Consider the following 15,508-nt stretch of genomic DNA (forward strand, 5'->3'; position numbering starts at 1 on the left):
GCGGCGCGTTCGTCTTTTCACATTTCCGCGCTTCACGGCAACAAGGAATGACTGACGCTCATATTAGCCAATCTGTGGTCTTCATTAAACGCAAGAACTTAATGGTGAAATTTGATTGGTTATGTATCGTTGGAGAGAACACTGAACCTGGGACAGCGCCACTGATCTATATAAATGACTGGATTGCGCATGACGTCACAACTGTGAAGCCACCGCGCCGCCATGTTGGTATACCCAAACATTCCATTAAATCAATGAACGCGATCAGATTTTAATGATAAAACATCACTTTACAAGTCTTCGTTTTTATATCTGAAGTTACCCTGTACATTATTACAACACAAACGTCCTAAGCATGTACATAGTTATTTACTGAAAGTTGTACATTTTAGTTTTTAATCAGTTATTATACATTCATCTTCATTACAGTATCAGATCAGCAGACAGACCGCAGCATATTTAGTATTAATGACAAACGTGCTCATTCTGAAATCTATATAAATAATCATACTTTGTACCATAAGCTATGTGCATGCAATAATTTGCTGGTTTTATGTTATCTAAACTTACAAGTTACCTAAACTTATTTAGAGAAATAACGCTGACCGTGTAGCTAAATGTAACGTTATTTATACCCGTGTCATTAACAGAACGCAGCAGACACACTCACCTTAACGGTTTTTTATAAATCCATTTTCCTGCCCGATTAAAACATAAACATTCCAAATAACAGAATTAACAGTTAATTTACGTACACATATCCTAAAAATAATCTTGCGTGACTGATACGCTATAAAGCGGGTGAATTTAAAACATGATTTTGAATGGAAGTCAATGACACCCTCTGCCGGTTGGGTATACCAAGATGGCGGCTCGAACTCTGCGCTGGCTTCACCTCACGCTGTTACGTTAAGCGTTCTATGCGCAGTCCAGTCATTTATATAGATCAGTGGACAGCGCCAGCACGCAGGATCACAATCAACTCGGGTCACAACAAAATGGGCAGTCGCACAAATGCTCCCAAATATATTTTAAGGTCGCACAGATTAAATTTCGGTCGCATATGCGACCAAAATGGTCGCAATTTCGAGCCCTGTTATATAATCTGGATGACATCTTATTCCAAACGTTATTCATGGACAGGGGCTTCCGTAAATATTAAGTTACAACGTATTGTTACGTTTAAACTAAGTTTAATGGTGCAACGCAAAAACATTTAGTAGTGCGTAAGTTGTAACTTAGTGCCCATTTACGTCGTAACTAAGCTACGTTGTAACTTACGCACAGCTGGCGCAACCGGCCCCTGGTCCATGGAGCAATGATGACTGCAGCTCTATGCAGCCAACTGCTGTGATAACCGAGATGTCAACAGGTTTCAATATGCACCATGTTCCCAACACTAAAACTAAACATGAATAATAAATTGCAACTATATTTCATGTTTTTTAAATGTATAGTTTCAGTCTTTAATTATGATTGGGTGCCAACTTGTCATATGATGCAATTGTGCCTCCGGCTACCTGGATTTGATTCCCAGCTTGTGATTCCCCTGTGCTGGTCCCATTCCCTTTTCTTCATTCTGACCTTCCTGTCAGTCTATGCTGTCCTGTCTATAATAAAGACATAAAAGCCCCAAAATATAACTTTTATATAGAATAGCAAAATAAATGGGCAACTTTTATAGCGAGAAGAAAACACTTCACTCTGCAACAAATTATTTTCAAGAAAAATGTTCTTGGTATTTTTGTCTTGTTTTCAGTAAAATATCTAAAAATTCTTAAATTAAAATGCTTTTTCTTGATGAGCAAAACGATCCAAGAAAATAAGTCTTGTTTTTACACGAACAATATCAAATTTAAGTGTTTTTTTCCGTAAAACAAGCAAAAAGATCTTGAACATTTTTCAAGAATTCAAGAAAAATGTGCTTAGCCCATTGGCAGATTGTTTTGCTTGTTTTATGCACAAAATCACTTAAATTTTATATTTTCGGTCTAAAAACTATACTTATTTTCTTGAGTCATTTTGCTCATCAAGAAAAAGCATCTTAATTCAAGAATTTTTAGATATTTTTACTAGGGGTGGCACGGTTCATGAAAAAATCCGAACCGTTCGGTTTGCTTGTCTCGGTTCGGAGCGCGTGTGTGTCGTACGGTTCAACGGTTCATGGCATGCGCAATGTATGTAGCCTCGTGCCCTGTATGTGACCTCAGTTAGCGTGTTCCCCTTTCGCGAATAGCGCGAAAGAAGAGGTGACTGGTGTGGAGAGTGAGTGCTGCCGGTCATGTTACGTGTAGAAATGGCAAGAGGGAGAGAAAAAGAAGTCTGCCCGCAGTTGGAGGATGCGCCAGCGTCGTATAAGTTTGGTGTGTGGAAACATTTTTTATTTCATGTTACCTATGATGACAGCGTAAATAAAACAATAGATACAGCCACACGCGACAGCCTTCTCTCCGACCATTTATCTAATCTGAGGTAATGAACACTGTTTTACGTCTTTTCGTTTAGCGCTATTTTTAGCCTTTCGTTGATAAAACGAAAGCGGCTGATTTCCGCGTAGTTTCATTTTGCTAGCATGTGAAAGTCGCGCAATCTTATTTCATAAACTGCCCTTTAAAGTAATCAGGACAGAAATGGTCAAAAGTGGACAAAAGAGACGGATTTAAGTATTACAGGTGTAAATGTTATGTTTCTCTCTCGTTCACATATTCTCTCTGCAGTATTTAAGCAGCCTCTCAGTGATAAATCTTAAAGCTACACTGAAGTTGGCATTTTGATAAATGCAAGATATCTTTGTGTTCATGTAGATGGCAATACACATTCTCTTTTTTGCCAAATAAATGAAAAGCATGTTGAAATCATCAATGTCTTCCCTCTCGCTGTGTCAAAATCTCGCCTGGCTTTCCTCAGGGATGTTCCCAATAATGTGCTTAAAGTCAAATTCAGTTTGTGCATGATTACATGATATAACTTTTTTTAATACTGTATCCTAAATTATGGATAATTAATACATTAATAAGATAATACATTTCTGGAGTGTTAAAGAAATAACAACAAGAACCGTACTGAACCGAGAACCGTGACCATAGAACCGTGATACGAACCGAACCGAGGGTTTTGTGAACCGTGCCACCCCTAATTTTTACTGAAAACAAGACAAAAATACTAAGAAAATGTTTTCTTGAAAACCATTTTTTGCAGTGCAATAGCTTTTGTTGATGTCAAAGGCTGTGCGTCCATTCAAAAAGAAGTGAATGGGGCTCACAAACGGTTTGGTTCATTCCTCAAAATGAAATTTAGTTACAGGTTTGTAACAACATGAGGGTTGAGTAAATGATGAAAGATTTTTTTTGGGTGAACTATCCCTTTAACCTCCTAAGACCTGGATATCCACATACAAGGACATCAAATTTTTTTGTTGTTTGCACCATAATACTTAATTATGAAACTGGAACAAACGTGTATAATTACACTGCTTCATGTTCAAAGAAAATTTTTTGGTTATTATATTAATTGGTTCTTCCTAAGCCCAAAATAGCTGGAAGAAATCTGAAAAAAAGACAAAAAAAGCTTGGGTTTTAGGAGGTTAACTATTATAAATAATACAAAAATATTTTAAAAATGTTAAAAGTGACCCTGCATAGGTATTAAAGCCACCAAACATTTACTTCTAAGATATCAGTATGGTAAAAAACTTTTGGTTAAAATTTTACTTTTTATGACAATGTTGACGTGCATGGAATTCCCCAAATGCTTTTTCTGAAGATAGGCTAATGTGTTTAAAGTCTGTCTTATATTATCTTGTGGTACAAACTGTTCTTTTCATTTTCAAAATGAAAAAATGTGCTAGAAAGCCATGACATTTTAAGTATGACAGTTTAAAATGCTGATTTCATCAACACTCTGGTTACATTGATACAGGATTCATATAACCCTGATACAGTATAGACGGTTTCAGCAGTAACAACTTAAACAAGCGCCTGTCGCAGTCCGCACGTAACTTCCGGTAAACTCCGCTAAGAATAAATAACCACAAAGTACTTTAAACGTAGTTTATTTATATAACAAGCAAAAAACAACACATAGATTACCTAGGAAACATGTGTTATTTTCGACGAGTCATTTGTTCAAGTGATCAGTTTAGCAACTAGTCAGACCATTAAAAAAACAAAACCGGAAGTAAGGTTCGGATCCAGACGTGTATCACGTGCGTCCGATGAAACCGTCTATATATACAACAAATTTCTTTTTAGCTTGACTAACTTGATCTAGCATGAAAATGTATGTGCATGTGACAGCCAAAGGCTTTGGATTATCTAAATTAATTGCTTTTTAATTACTTTATGATTTTGCTGCCACTACGCCTAACGGCTTCATTTCGTACAACTCTTTCTCAGATCGTAAACTCAAAATAAACCCATTTCTCAAGGGAAAAGATGTCACCTCAATTTTATTTTACGAGTATACCATCTGTTTTGCTGCAGTTTTAGATTTGTCTGTGAAGAATTAAAATCTGAAATGAGTAAAAGATTTGTTACAAAACTACGATGTCAAGTGTTTTTTATTGGAAATCAAAAAAATGCAGTTTAACGGTAATGTGTTTTAATTTTGTGTTTAAAAATGCCTGTAAGTGGCTAAACGTTATTTGTGTTGGCAGGGGGGGACCCTGTAACCCTTATGTGGATTTGTCCTAAAACTCATCTTTGTGTTCCCTCCGCAGTGCCCTTAAAGACAGCCGCTTTCCCCCAATGACGAGGGACGAGCTGCCCCGCCTCTTCTGCTCAGTGTCTCTGCTTACCAACTTCGAGGATGTTGGTGATTATCTAGACTGGGAGGTAAGAGTGCAAGGAGTCCTGTTTTTAATTATTAAAACATGTGTGCTCTAGCAATGATTGATTATTTACATAATTCAAGTAAACAATCTTGGTATATTTCACTTTTAGTTTTGCTTTCCAAAATGTATGCACTTAACGTTTTTTTATTTTTCAAGATTTATTGCTTTTAAATGAATTGAAAAGGGAACAAGATCTGTTGCGAAACAAAATAAAAAAATAACAAGGTGGCGATGTGAACCATACAAAAACGTGGGATAAAGAAAAGCGCGAAAGGTCCACCCCTAAACACAATCGCAGATGGCACAAAAATGTTTGTACAGAATTAATAGTAAAGAATTGCCGTGTTGAATAATAATTTTTAGTGTAATACAAAATCTCACGCAAAAACTTTTGAATGAGATTTTACAAAATCGTACTGATTAACCACCAATTTACTAAAACATAAAATAGTTATAAATAGCCATGTAATGGTGCTGAATTTTTTTTAGCTCAATACAAAATTGTAATATATGCATTGCAAAAAATAATTTTCAAGAAACAAATTCTTAGCATTTTTGTCTTGTTAAATTAAGATGCTTTTTCTTGATAAGCAAAACAACCCAAGAAAATACGTCCAGTTTTTAGACCAAAAATATAAAATTTAAGTGATTTTGTGCATAAAACAAGCTAAAACATCTGCCAATGGGGTAAGCAAAAAAATCTTGAACATTTTTCTTAAACGCTAAATTCAAGAAAAATTTGCTTACCCCATTGGCAGATTTTTTGCTTGTTTGATGCACTTCAATTTGATATTTTTGGTCTAAAAACTAGACTTATTTTCTTGGATCGTTTTGCTCATCAAGAAAACACATCTTAATTTAAGATTTTTTTGATATTTTTACTGAAAACAGGACAAAAATGCTAAGAAAAGTTTTCTTGAAAAGCATTTTTTGCAGTGTAACTAATACACAAGAAGTGGATTTGAGCGTTTTAAAGCATTTAGACTCACTTGGGTACTGAATAAAGTAGGCTACTGCAAAAAATGACTTTCTTACTTCGTATTGTTGTCTTATTTTCAGTACATAATCTAAAAAAACTCTTAAATTTAAGATGCAGATTTCATGATGAGCAAAATGACTTTGACAAAAATATACAATTTAAGTGAAGTTGTGCATAAAACAAGCAAACATATCTGCCAATGGGGTAAGAAAAAAATCTTAATAAATAAGTTGACTTTTTTCTTAAACACTTAATTCGAGAAAAAACAATTCACCCCATTACCCGATATTTTTGCTTTTTTCACTTAAATTGTATTTTTTTGGTCTAAAAACTAGACTTATTTTCTCATTTTGCTCATCAAGAAAATACATCTTGATTTAAGAATTTTTAGATATTTGTACTGAAAACAAGACAAAAATACTAAGAAAGTCATTTTTTTGCATTGAATACCAGCCATAATAGTTATATTTCTTTTAGTATCAACAAAACAGTTGTTTATTCCATCTTTAGGTATTCTCCTCGAGGTCATATACCGAATTTGAAAGGTTCTTTTGTTGTCTTTTTGGAGGTAATATTTCCCTGTGATTCGCACTCCAGCTCAATCTGGACACCTTTAGAGATGAAACACTTTCAAGATCCTCTCACATACCCGTAAGAAATGCTGCCCTCACCCTCCAATTTCGCTGAATTTCATTTTGACAGCTGCAGTCTATTGTCGGGTAGATTACAAATCACACCATCTGAGGAAAAGAGAGGGAGCAGAGCAGTGCGGCATCAGCCACTCACTGTTTCCTTGCATTCAAATGAACCACAGGCCCACTGACTTAGCCTGGCATCATGCCACAAATCCTGATGCAGGGCGTTAACAAAACACACACGCTTACACACTCTGTCCTTAGAGACCCGGAGCTAACAGAACTGCGCCCTGGGTGAGGAGTGATGACGTGTGCATGTGCTTGTCTGCTTGTAATTCAATGCAGAGCGAACAATTCCTGACCTTGTTCTGTTGTTTCACATACACCACTAGAATCATTTCCCATCTCTGCATTCAGTGGTAAACTTCACTCTTGACGGGGTGTGTCCACGCTTCGTGCGCCATCATCCATTTTTTTCCTATCTCTTCACAAGTCTGTTTTTGTTCAGATATTGGAAATTAGAGTCTTCGCATTATTGCTGCTACACAGGCTTTTGTTTTGGGTAAGACACATCACAAACGTAGGGCCAAGTATCCACCAAAATGTAGTTTTGCTAATGAGTTTTCCCTCATTAGCATCACTATTACTATTTATTATTTCTCTGGGCTTGACATTATTAAGCACTGTCAAAGTAAATTTGTCAATCACATTCCGAGTAAAAAGTTACTTGCCTGAAGAAAAAAGGCGTTTTGTTTAAGGTGTAAATTTAAGTTTATTGTAGTCAAACAAAACATAGTTTAGTATATTTAGAGTATATGCACTAGTATATGCCAGTTTCTGTGCGTCATATTTAGTCCAGCACTTCTGTATCTTTAGTGTCACAATACAGTTGAATCCCAGTGGTTAAACTCTGGGTGATGTCGTTGTATGCTGCCATTCTGCTTTCAGGCCCTGTTTACATTAGAGCATTTGCGTTTTAAAACGGCATTTTAAAATGAAAACGATCTTCGTTTATACTGGCATTATAAAAAGAATCTTCATCAACACTATACACGACCATAAACGCATGAAACAAGACCAATCATGTAACTGGGCATGCGCATAAAAGTGTAAATTAACTTATTACTCTAATAATAGCTTACCTTTGCGCATTTATGCAGCCTAGGGGTGTGCGATATTGACAAAAATTCATACCTGGATCCTTTGCCGGCAACTACAACAGACACTATTTTTGAAACTATAAAAAATTTGTGTTTGGGAAAGTCTTTAGCTGCCCCCTACAACATATTAATATGATTAATAGGTTAATGTTGATGTTATCAACCAAACAGAAAGGTCTTTATGATTTAAAAAGGAAGCATTCAAGTGAACAGTACTAAACAGTAGCGAACTTGAAGCAAAAATAAATTTCAGCAAATGCAAACTTCAATTAAACATAATAAGAGGTAAACACCAGATAACTTATCTTCCCTTATCTGTCGCTGTTCAGTGTGCAATTAAATAATAAAAATTAATATAACGTTAATTTTTAAAAGTGTGCGAGGTCCGTGCACGTCCTCCGCTAGCAACACAGAAATAGCAAAAAGCGCAATCGGCTAAACGAGCATTAAATATTAATATGACGTTAATTTTTAAAAGTGTGCGAGGTCCGTGCACGTCCTCCGCTAGCAACACAGAAATAGCAAAAAGCGCAATCGGCTAAACGAGCATTAAATATTAATATGACCTTGATTTTACTGTTTTTATTAATTTATATTCACAAAACATCGATTAAAATTAAGAGACAAATTATATGAAACGAAATTAATTTTAAAGTAGCAAACAAAACTTAAATTAAACTTGAAAATAATGTCTGACCCATTACAATTCTCCCTTCATATTAGCCTTTACAACGCCCTATATTGCGTTTAAAATTGCAGTCTATCTTTCGTAATAAGCTAACTTAAACAAAACATAAACAACATTACAACAATATTCAAACGCAACAATACTCAAACAAAAATATAAAACAGACGTTATCTATAAGGATACATGTTAAAACAATCTGATATAGCGTTTATAATAGCTGGTTGGTAGATGTTTACTATTTTTGGCAAAGCCTCCATTGCAAACCTCCATTTACCTGAATAAAAAAAAATTTTACTTTGAAAATGATGCGCTGTCACGTTAACATCAGCTGTTCGTTTACATTAGACCACGTCTACGTTCATTTACACTGCAGCGCAACCCCAGAGTTCTTAAACTAAAACAGGGTCTGCAGCGTTTGCGAACAAATCCATTTATGAGGGTCGAAAACGGTGGTGTAGTGTAAATGAAAGGCGTAAACGTAGCAAAAGTAACCCGTATATATAAACATAGCCTCAGTGTGGCGTCAAATTATGTTTCCAATAATGTTTGGATGCATATAAAGTTCGAGGCTCTTTTTGTTTGAATTTTAAAGGTGGTGTGTGTACATTTTAGCGGTGTCTAGTGGAGAGATTGTGATATTGCAACCAACAGCTCATCTCTCAATTTAAAAACGCATATGGGAGACGCCACAGGACAAACATGTCGTTGTCTGAGGCCTAGTCCACACGGACGCGGGTATTTTTTTAACCAGAGTTTTCCTCAAATCCCATCCACACATACTCAGTTTAAAAGGAATCTCCGTCCTCATGAAAAAGCAAAAACACGCTATCAAGCGCTGTCAAGAGCATGCCACACCAGCAGGTGGCGATATACATTAGCCAATCAGAAGCCTAACAAAAGTGAAAAACCCCGGTTTTACTGTCTATACAACAACACTGCAACTGCAACGTTTTTTAAAATACCCTGGCAGGGGTTTTCAAAAATGTTTGGTTTCAGTGCTATGTTACTGCGTTTTCGTGTGGACGAACGGCTGGTCTGCGTAAAAAAAGTCACGGTTATAAAAATACCTGTGTCCGTGTGAGACAACGTAGGGACAAAATGCGCTCTATAGAGCAGTTTGTCCGTTTAGGGCTACCGTAGTCTGTAGAAACATGACATGACTTCCATGTAAGGGGACCCGCGGTGTATGTAGATAAAAACGGCTCATTCTAAGGTTATAAAAACAATACAATTCATTATGTAAAGTCTTTATACAACAATTATAATATAGCTATGTTTATTATATTGCATTTATGTCAAAAAATCCTTTAAAAGTTACACAATACACCTTTAATCATTAATGTGTGGAGCGTCTCAGCAGTTTAAACCCCTCGCTCTGAGTTTACATGAATTGATGTCTGCATGTTCTTGCTCAGGAATGACATTGGCTGAACCATTTCTATTGCGAAGAAGTGGACAAATATTAAAGATTGAGTTAATTTAAATGTCGTTTGGCTAAAAGTAAAGAATGTGATCTCAATGTAAAATGAAAAGAAAAATAACAATATCAAGCCTACTATGCAGGCATTTGTTATAATACATAATGTTGGTTTATTAAAAATGTTTCATTAATAATCTCATTTGGATTTTAAATGAATAATATGGATGAATTTCTTGTCCTGCAGAAGGCACCAGCAGTCTTGTAATTCAGTACATCACGACCAAATCTGTTTAATTTAGGTTAAATTATGTTTACTTTCCATATCACATATTTAATAGATTTCAGCAAATGTAATTTCTTGAACTTCAGAAATATGTGGACACACCAAAACATGCAAATTCAAAGACTGCTCTACTACTACTACTACTACTACTGCTACTGCTACTGCATTGCTGATTCAGTAAAACGCGCGCATAACTTCTGTCTAACCATCATGGATGTTTTTTTGTATGGCAATATCATTACAGATAAATGGCAGATGACGTTATGTGTCGCTAATGTCATTATAACCATGGCTTTGAATTTTGCATTATTAATACACACTCTTGACAGAAATGAATGATTGTCACAGTATATTTTTATCATAAGAGCGTTTCAGAAAATTCAATATCTGACCAATCCCAGATAGCAAAAGGGGTCTATTGCTATCTGGGATTGGTCAGATATTGCATTTTCTGAATCATTCTAATGAATTACTTTGAATACATGTATTTTTTTTCTTTATTTTTTATATTGACATTTTAACCCTGGAGAACCCAAGAAGAAATTTGACCCTGTGGGTTCTCCAAGGTTAAGTTACTTGTCCTGTTTGGCAAGTAAAATTCTCTCTAACTTGCCCATCCAAAACTTTCACTTGTCCCAGACACGTGTTAGTGTCGAGCCCTGTTATTATTTTCAGAAGACTTCAGCTGTGGCGGGTAAGACAGCCACACCCACTAGCCACTTAGGTGCGTTGAATATTATTTTTCATTGTAGTTTTCTTAAAAATCATATTAAATAATATGAAACTTCACATGTGCACACAATTGTATGCGAAGTGAAAAGAATCCCCGACCGGAGAGATTCGTACTTGTGCATCATATTATTGTACTATTGTACAACAACAATACTCAACACTCGACATTTGTCAGTAAACTAGCGCCTTAAATCAATTTTAACAGCATGATTAAGCACATAAAATACAATCTGCGTAAACAAGAAGAAAGTAAAATTAGATAATGAATATTAGATTAGATATTAGATTTCAAAACAAAGGGTGCACATTAATGTCATCAATCCATTGGTAGAGAATAGTGCTAACGTTATCAAGACTTCATTTCGTATTGTTTCTTTGCATGACGAATTTGTAGGATGATGACGAATATGAAAAAATATATACGGACTTCAGTGTGCAAGCATCTTGATGATTAAACTTGAATCAGTAACTCGTTCCCAAACAATTTTCACACCGTACATAACATAGAGATCCAGAGCCGGGACTTGAGCCAGTAAGCATCCACATAGAACTTTAAACAAATTCTTAAAAGTTAAAATGTAAAATCTTTTTGAAACTGTACTACAAACATTGTGAAACTTCATTTGAAACCATCGCAATGAACACATGACCCTTTCTGTGAAATCCAGGCTAAAGTCTCATACTGTGAAATTTAAACTTTGATGCTCCTAATCTTGCTCAACTGATTTCAGTCTTTGACGTGATCTTACTCAGTCAATATTAAAGATGTCAAGGTTATATTTTCACAGTGCGTTCTTTACATTTACATTATTTAGAATGAGTTTATATAGAAAACAGTATATCACAAATAATGACTTCAGTTGGGATTTCACAAGCAGAGTCACATTTAATTTCCTTTCAATGTATCATTTTGTGTAAATTACATTTTATACAGTTTTTTTGTTTACATTTTGTAAATAAGGCCCATATTCATGTTAAACTTCCCCTAAAGATACCAGTATAGTGATCCTCCCACTTCATTTTCTGTTTCAGTCCTCTACTCTTATAAAGAGGTGCAAAAAGCCTGTATAGTAAAATGACCATTAATGCTGCGTTTACATCAGCCACGGTAGAGGCGTCAAATGCGGTTTGGTTTCAATGTTAAGTCAATGTGAAGACGCGTTGACGCGCGTCTGGAGGTCTCGCGCACGAGTGAGGCGTTTAGCGCGCGGCGGTCGACGCAATTCTGCCTCATTCGCGCGTCTAGTTCGCGAGTTGAAAAATTTGAACTGAATTTGGCAGAAAAACGTGCCACATTAACCAATAAGGAGCTTGCTTTAGTACTGACGTGATTAGCCGCTCCCATGACGCGAATTTCCATGTGAATGTCTCAATGACTAGAATTTCATGCGTGAATGAAACGAGTTCACTCAAACTGGGCGCGGTATACACGATTTTGACGCCTCAAATGTGGCTGGTGTAAATCCACGGTAATGCTGTCAGTTCTGGATTATTAAAGCTAATGTGCAGATAGTTTTCCTTCAACTGGCTATTTTTATGATTGTAATATGTGACCTAAACCCCAAAACCAGTCATAAGTCGCACAGGTATATTTGTAGCAATAGCCAAAAATACATTGTATGGGTTAAAATTATTGCCAAAAATTATTAGGATATTAAGTGAAGATCATGTTATATAAAGACATTTTATACATTTCCCACCCTAAAAATTTTTAATTAATTTATCGTATAAGTAATGTGTTGCTAAGGACTTCATTTCGACAACTTTAAAGGCGATTTTCTCATTTTTTTGCACCCTCGGATTTTCATATGATGTACCTTATTACTGGTTTTGTGGTCCAGGGTCAAATATTATTGTCAGCACCAATAAGAGGATTGCATTTTCAAAACGTCCCTGTCTTATTTCTAGGTGGGTGTTCACGGCATTAGGATAGAATTTTTTAATGAAAAAGGATCAAAGCGCACCGCCACCTACCTGCCAGAGGTTGCGAAGGAGCAAGGTAAGATGATGTCGTCAGCTCCGAGGTTAAATGAAGAATGAAGACCAAAGGGTTAAAGGGGACCTATTATGAAAGTTCACTTTTATAATGTGTTAGAACATCAGTATGTGTCCGCAGTGTGTGTAAAAATCCACTCACTCCTCCTTTAAGAATTCAAAACCTATGTGTAGAAACGCACGCATTGAGGTTTTCCCCATTGATGATGTCACTGGAGGGAAAGCCCCGCCCATAAGCACTTACCAGCTGCCATATTTGCACAGAGGCTGCCATTGTTTTACAGTGGTCTCTGCCAAAGAGACATTATGTCTGTTTCATATCACTTTAATTTGTTTATTCGTGCACTTTTTGATCCATGTAGAGTGAGTTATATAAAAGCCTATCACGCTTTTTTAAGGAAATTGATTGACAGCACAACCTGACCGTATTCCCCCAAAATACACAATAGGAGCATAAACATGTCGTATTATCTGTAGATTATAAAGAAGATGAGGATTAACTTAGTGCACAAGACAAACAGAGAGAGAGAGAATGATTGACAGCTCAACGTGACTGTATTCACTTCCATCATATACAATATAAGCATAAAACATGCCGTTTTATCTGTTTCTCTGAAGATTATAAAGAAGATGAGGATTAACGCAGTGCACAAGACAGAATGATTGACAGCACAACGCGACTGTATTCACCTCAAACACATACTATATAAGCAACATGCTTTGTATGTGATTTTATGATTTCATATCAAATAAATCTCTAGTTGAAGCAAGATTTGTGTTATAGATGCTTTTTATGAAAGTTATTTTCTTGTAAAATGCTGAAAACTATTCTGACTGATTTAAACAGTATGTGCAGTATGCTGTTTACGGCAGCGTGAGACAATGCTCACCGTCTGTTAATAAACACGTATTTAATATGCACAGTTCAGTCAGACGATTGGCTTTTTAAACTGGTTCAAGCACATAAGGCTGAACGCTTGTTGCGTGAGATTCTCCTGCTTTGTTGTGACCGATTGCTGACGCAAGAGTTCTCGAAACTCCGCCCCCCTCTGGTAAGCGAGCCGAGAGCAACAGCTCATTTGCATTTAAAGGGACACACACAAAAACGGCGCATCTAAAAAAGTGGCCAATTTTAACATGCTATAATAAGTTATCTATGGGGTATTTTGTGCTAAAACTTTACATACACACTCTGGGGACACCAAAGAGTTATTTTACATCTTGTTATCTGGGGCACAATAGGTGACCTTTAAACTCAGTCAGTATGATGTCATTGAGTTATTTCGTTTTTCTCTCTCTCCATAGGATGGGACCACATTCAGACCATAGATTCCTTACTTCGAAAGGGAGGTTACAAAGCTCCCATCACAAATGACTTCAGGAAGACTATTAAGTTGACCAGGTGAGACTGTCAACCTCTTTCAAACATTCACTCGATCGTGTTCTTCAATTTTAATGGATCTTTTTGTACCCACGCTTCACTAGTTTTATATATGCCACCACCTCTTACCCAGAGATAATAAACTGGAAACTTGCACATGCTGGATTTAGTGTAAAGACTTTAGGTGCTGTCTACAAGACATTTCTTATCCTCATGACTAACAGATAACCACGCGTCAAAGATCTATTTTAAGAAGTATTTCACATTACACCAGACCAAACACCTCACCAGAGACAAGGATTTGCTAATTCTAAGAATACATTGTAACCTTACCAGGCACTTATTCAGTGGACCTTGTTTCAGTAGTTTAATGGATAAGGGTTTAAATTAAAGCTTTGGCTTCTTGGTTGCTGGCACACATTGTAACTACATCGTTCTGGGGCAGAAAGCATCGCTGTGCCATAGAGGCCTTTTAAAAGCTTGGCATGGTGAAGGACTATGAAAACTATTAGTCATTCACAGTAGTATCACATTGGAGGCCCTGTGAAGATATATGGTGACACAGTTGTTTATTTAATTGTAGGATCGACATGAAGTGTACATTTTTGTGATTTTTACGTTAGGGTTGTGTTTAGAGCGATTAATACTTTTGCGTAGGATCTATGGCGTGGCCTCGCCAGTCATCACAACCAAGCTTCTAACAACTCTTTCAAATTTCATTAAAACATATCTGTGTTAAGGAAATACTTGGTGGATGAATTGCTGTTGGGAATTGTGCCCATTTTTTGAGATCTTCATGCATGATGACTGATTTAAAATCTCTGACAATTTCTATAGTCCCACTTTAAAGGAAAACACCACCTTTTTAAATATTTTACTATGTTCTTACCTCAATTAGATGATTTAATACATACCTGTCTTTTTTTTAATGCGTGCACTTTATCTTTGCACAGTGTGTCATGAATGTGTTAGCATTTAGCCTAGCCCCATTCATTTCTTAGGATCCAAACAGGTATGAATTTAGCGCTAGTGCGCAAAGTGCTGCAAACGAAGTGCTCTTCTTTAATCCGCTTAAAAAATCGGTGTGTTTATTTTGTTCCACCATACTTACTCGTGTAACTACTCATGTTACAGTCTTTAAATAGGGAAAACATGGAAGTGTTTGGTGGCTTCTAAATTCATCCTTGTTTGGATCCTAAGGAATGAATGGGGCCTAGGCTAAATGCAACACAGTCACGACGCACTGTGTCAAGATGAAGTGCGCGCATTGAAAAAATAGCGTTCCCACGGGTCCTTGAAATCCTTGAAAGTTTGTTAATCTGGGGAAAAAAATTCAAGGCCCTCGGATGTTTTTGAAAATATACATACAGGTCATTGAAAGTGCTTGAATCTATTTTTTGCAAG

The 15,508-nt window shown here is 36.3% G+C and overlaps 1 protein-coding gene across 4 annotated transcripts in view; it reads left to right on the forward strand.

The window, feature by feature from the left end:
• Positions 1-15,508, forward strand: part of ammecr1 (AMMECR nuclear protein 1) — a 49,463-nt gene that overhangs the window by 32,257 nt on the left and 1,698 nt on the right. For 2 of the 4 annotated variants that reach the window (XM_055179881.2, XM_073871149.1), the window contains 3 exons: positions 4,718-4,832; positions 12,637-12,727; positions 14,029-14,125. In XM_055179881.2, coding sequence (XP_055035856.1) covers positions 4,718-4,832; positions 12,637-12,727; positions 14,029-14,125 — 303 coding nt within the window. Of the gene's footprint in view, positions 1-4,717; positions 4,833-12,636; positions 12,728-13,341; positions 14,126-15,508 lie in introns of those variants that run through there. The other 2 variants (XR_012371062.1, XR_012371061.1) reach the window with 2 other exon arrangements.

Source organism: Misgurnus anguillicaudatus, chromosome 9 (assembly GCF_027580225.2).
Source record: "Misgurnus anguillicaudatus chromosome 9, ASM2758022v2, whole genome shotgun sequence".
NCBI classification, from domain to species: Eukaryota; Metazoa; Chordata; class Actinopteri; order Cypriniformes; family Cobitidae; genus Misgurnus; species Misgurnus anguillicaudatus.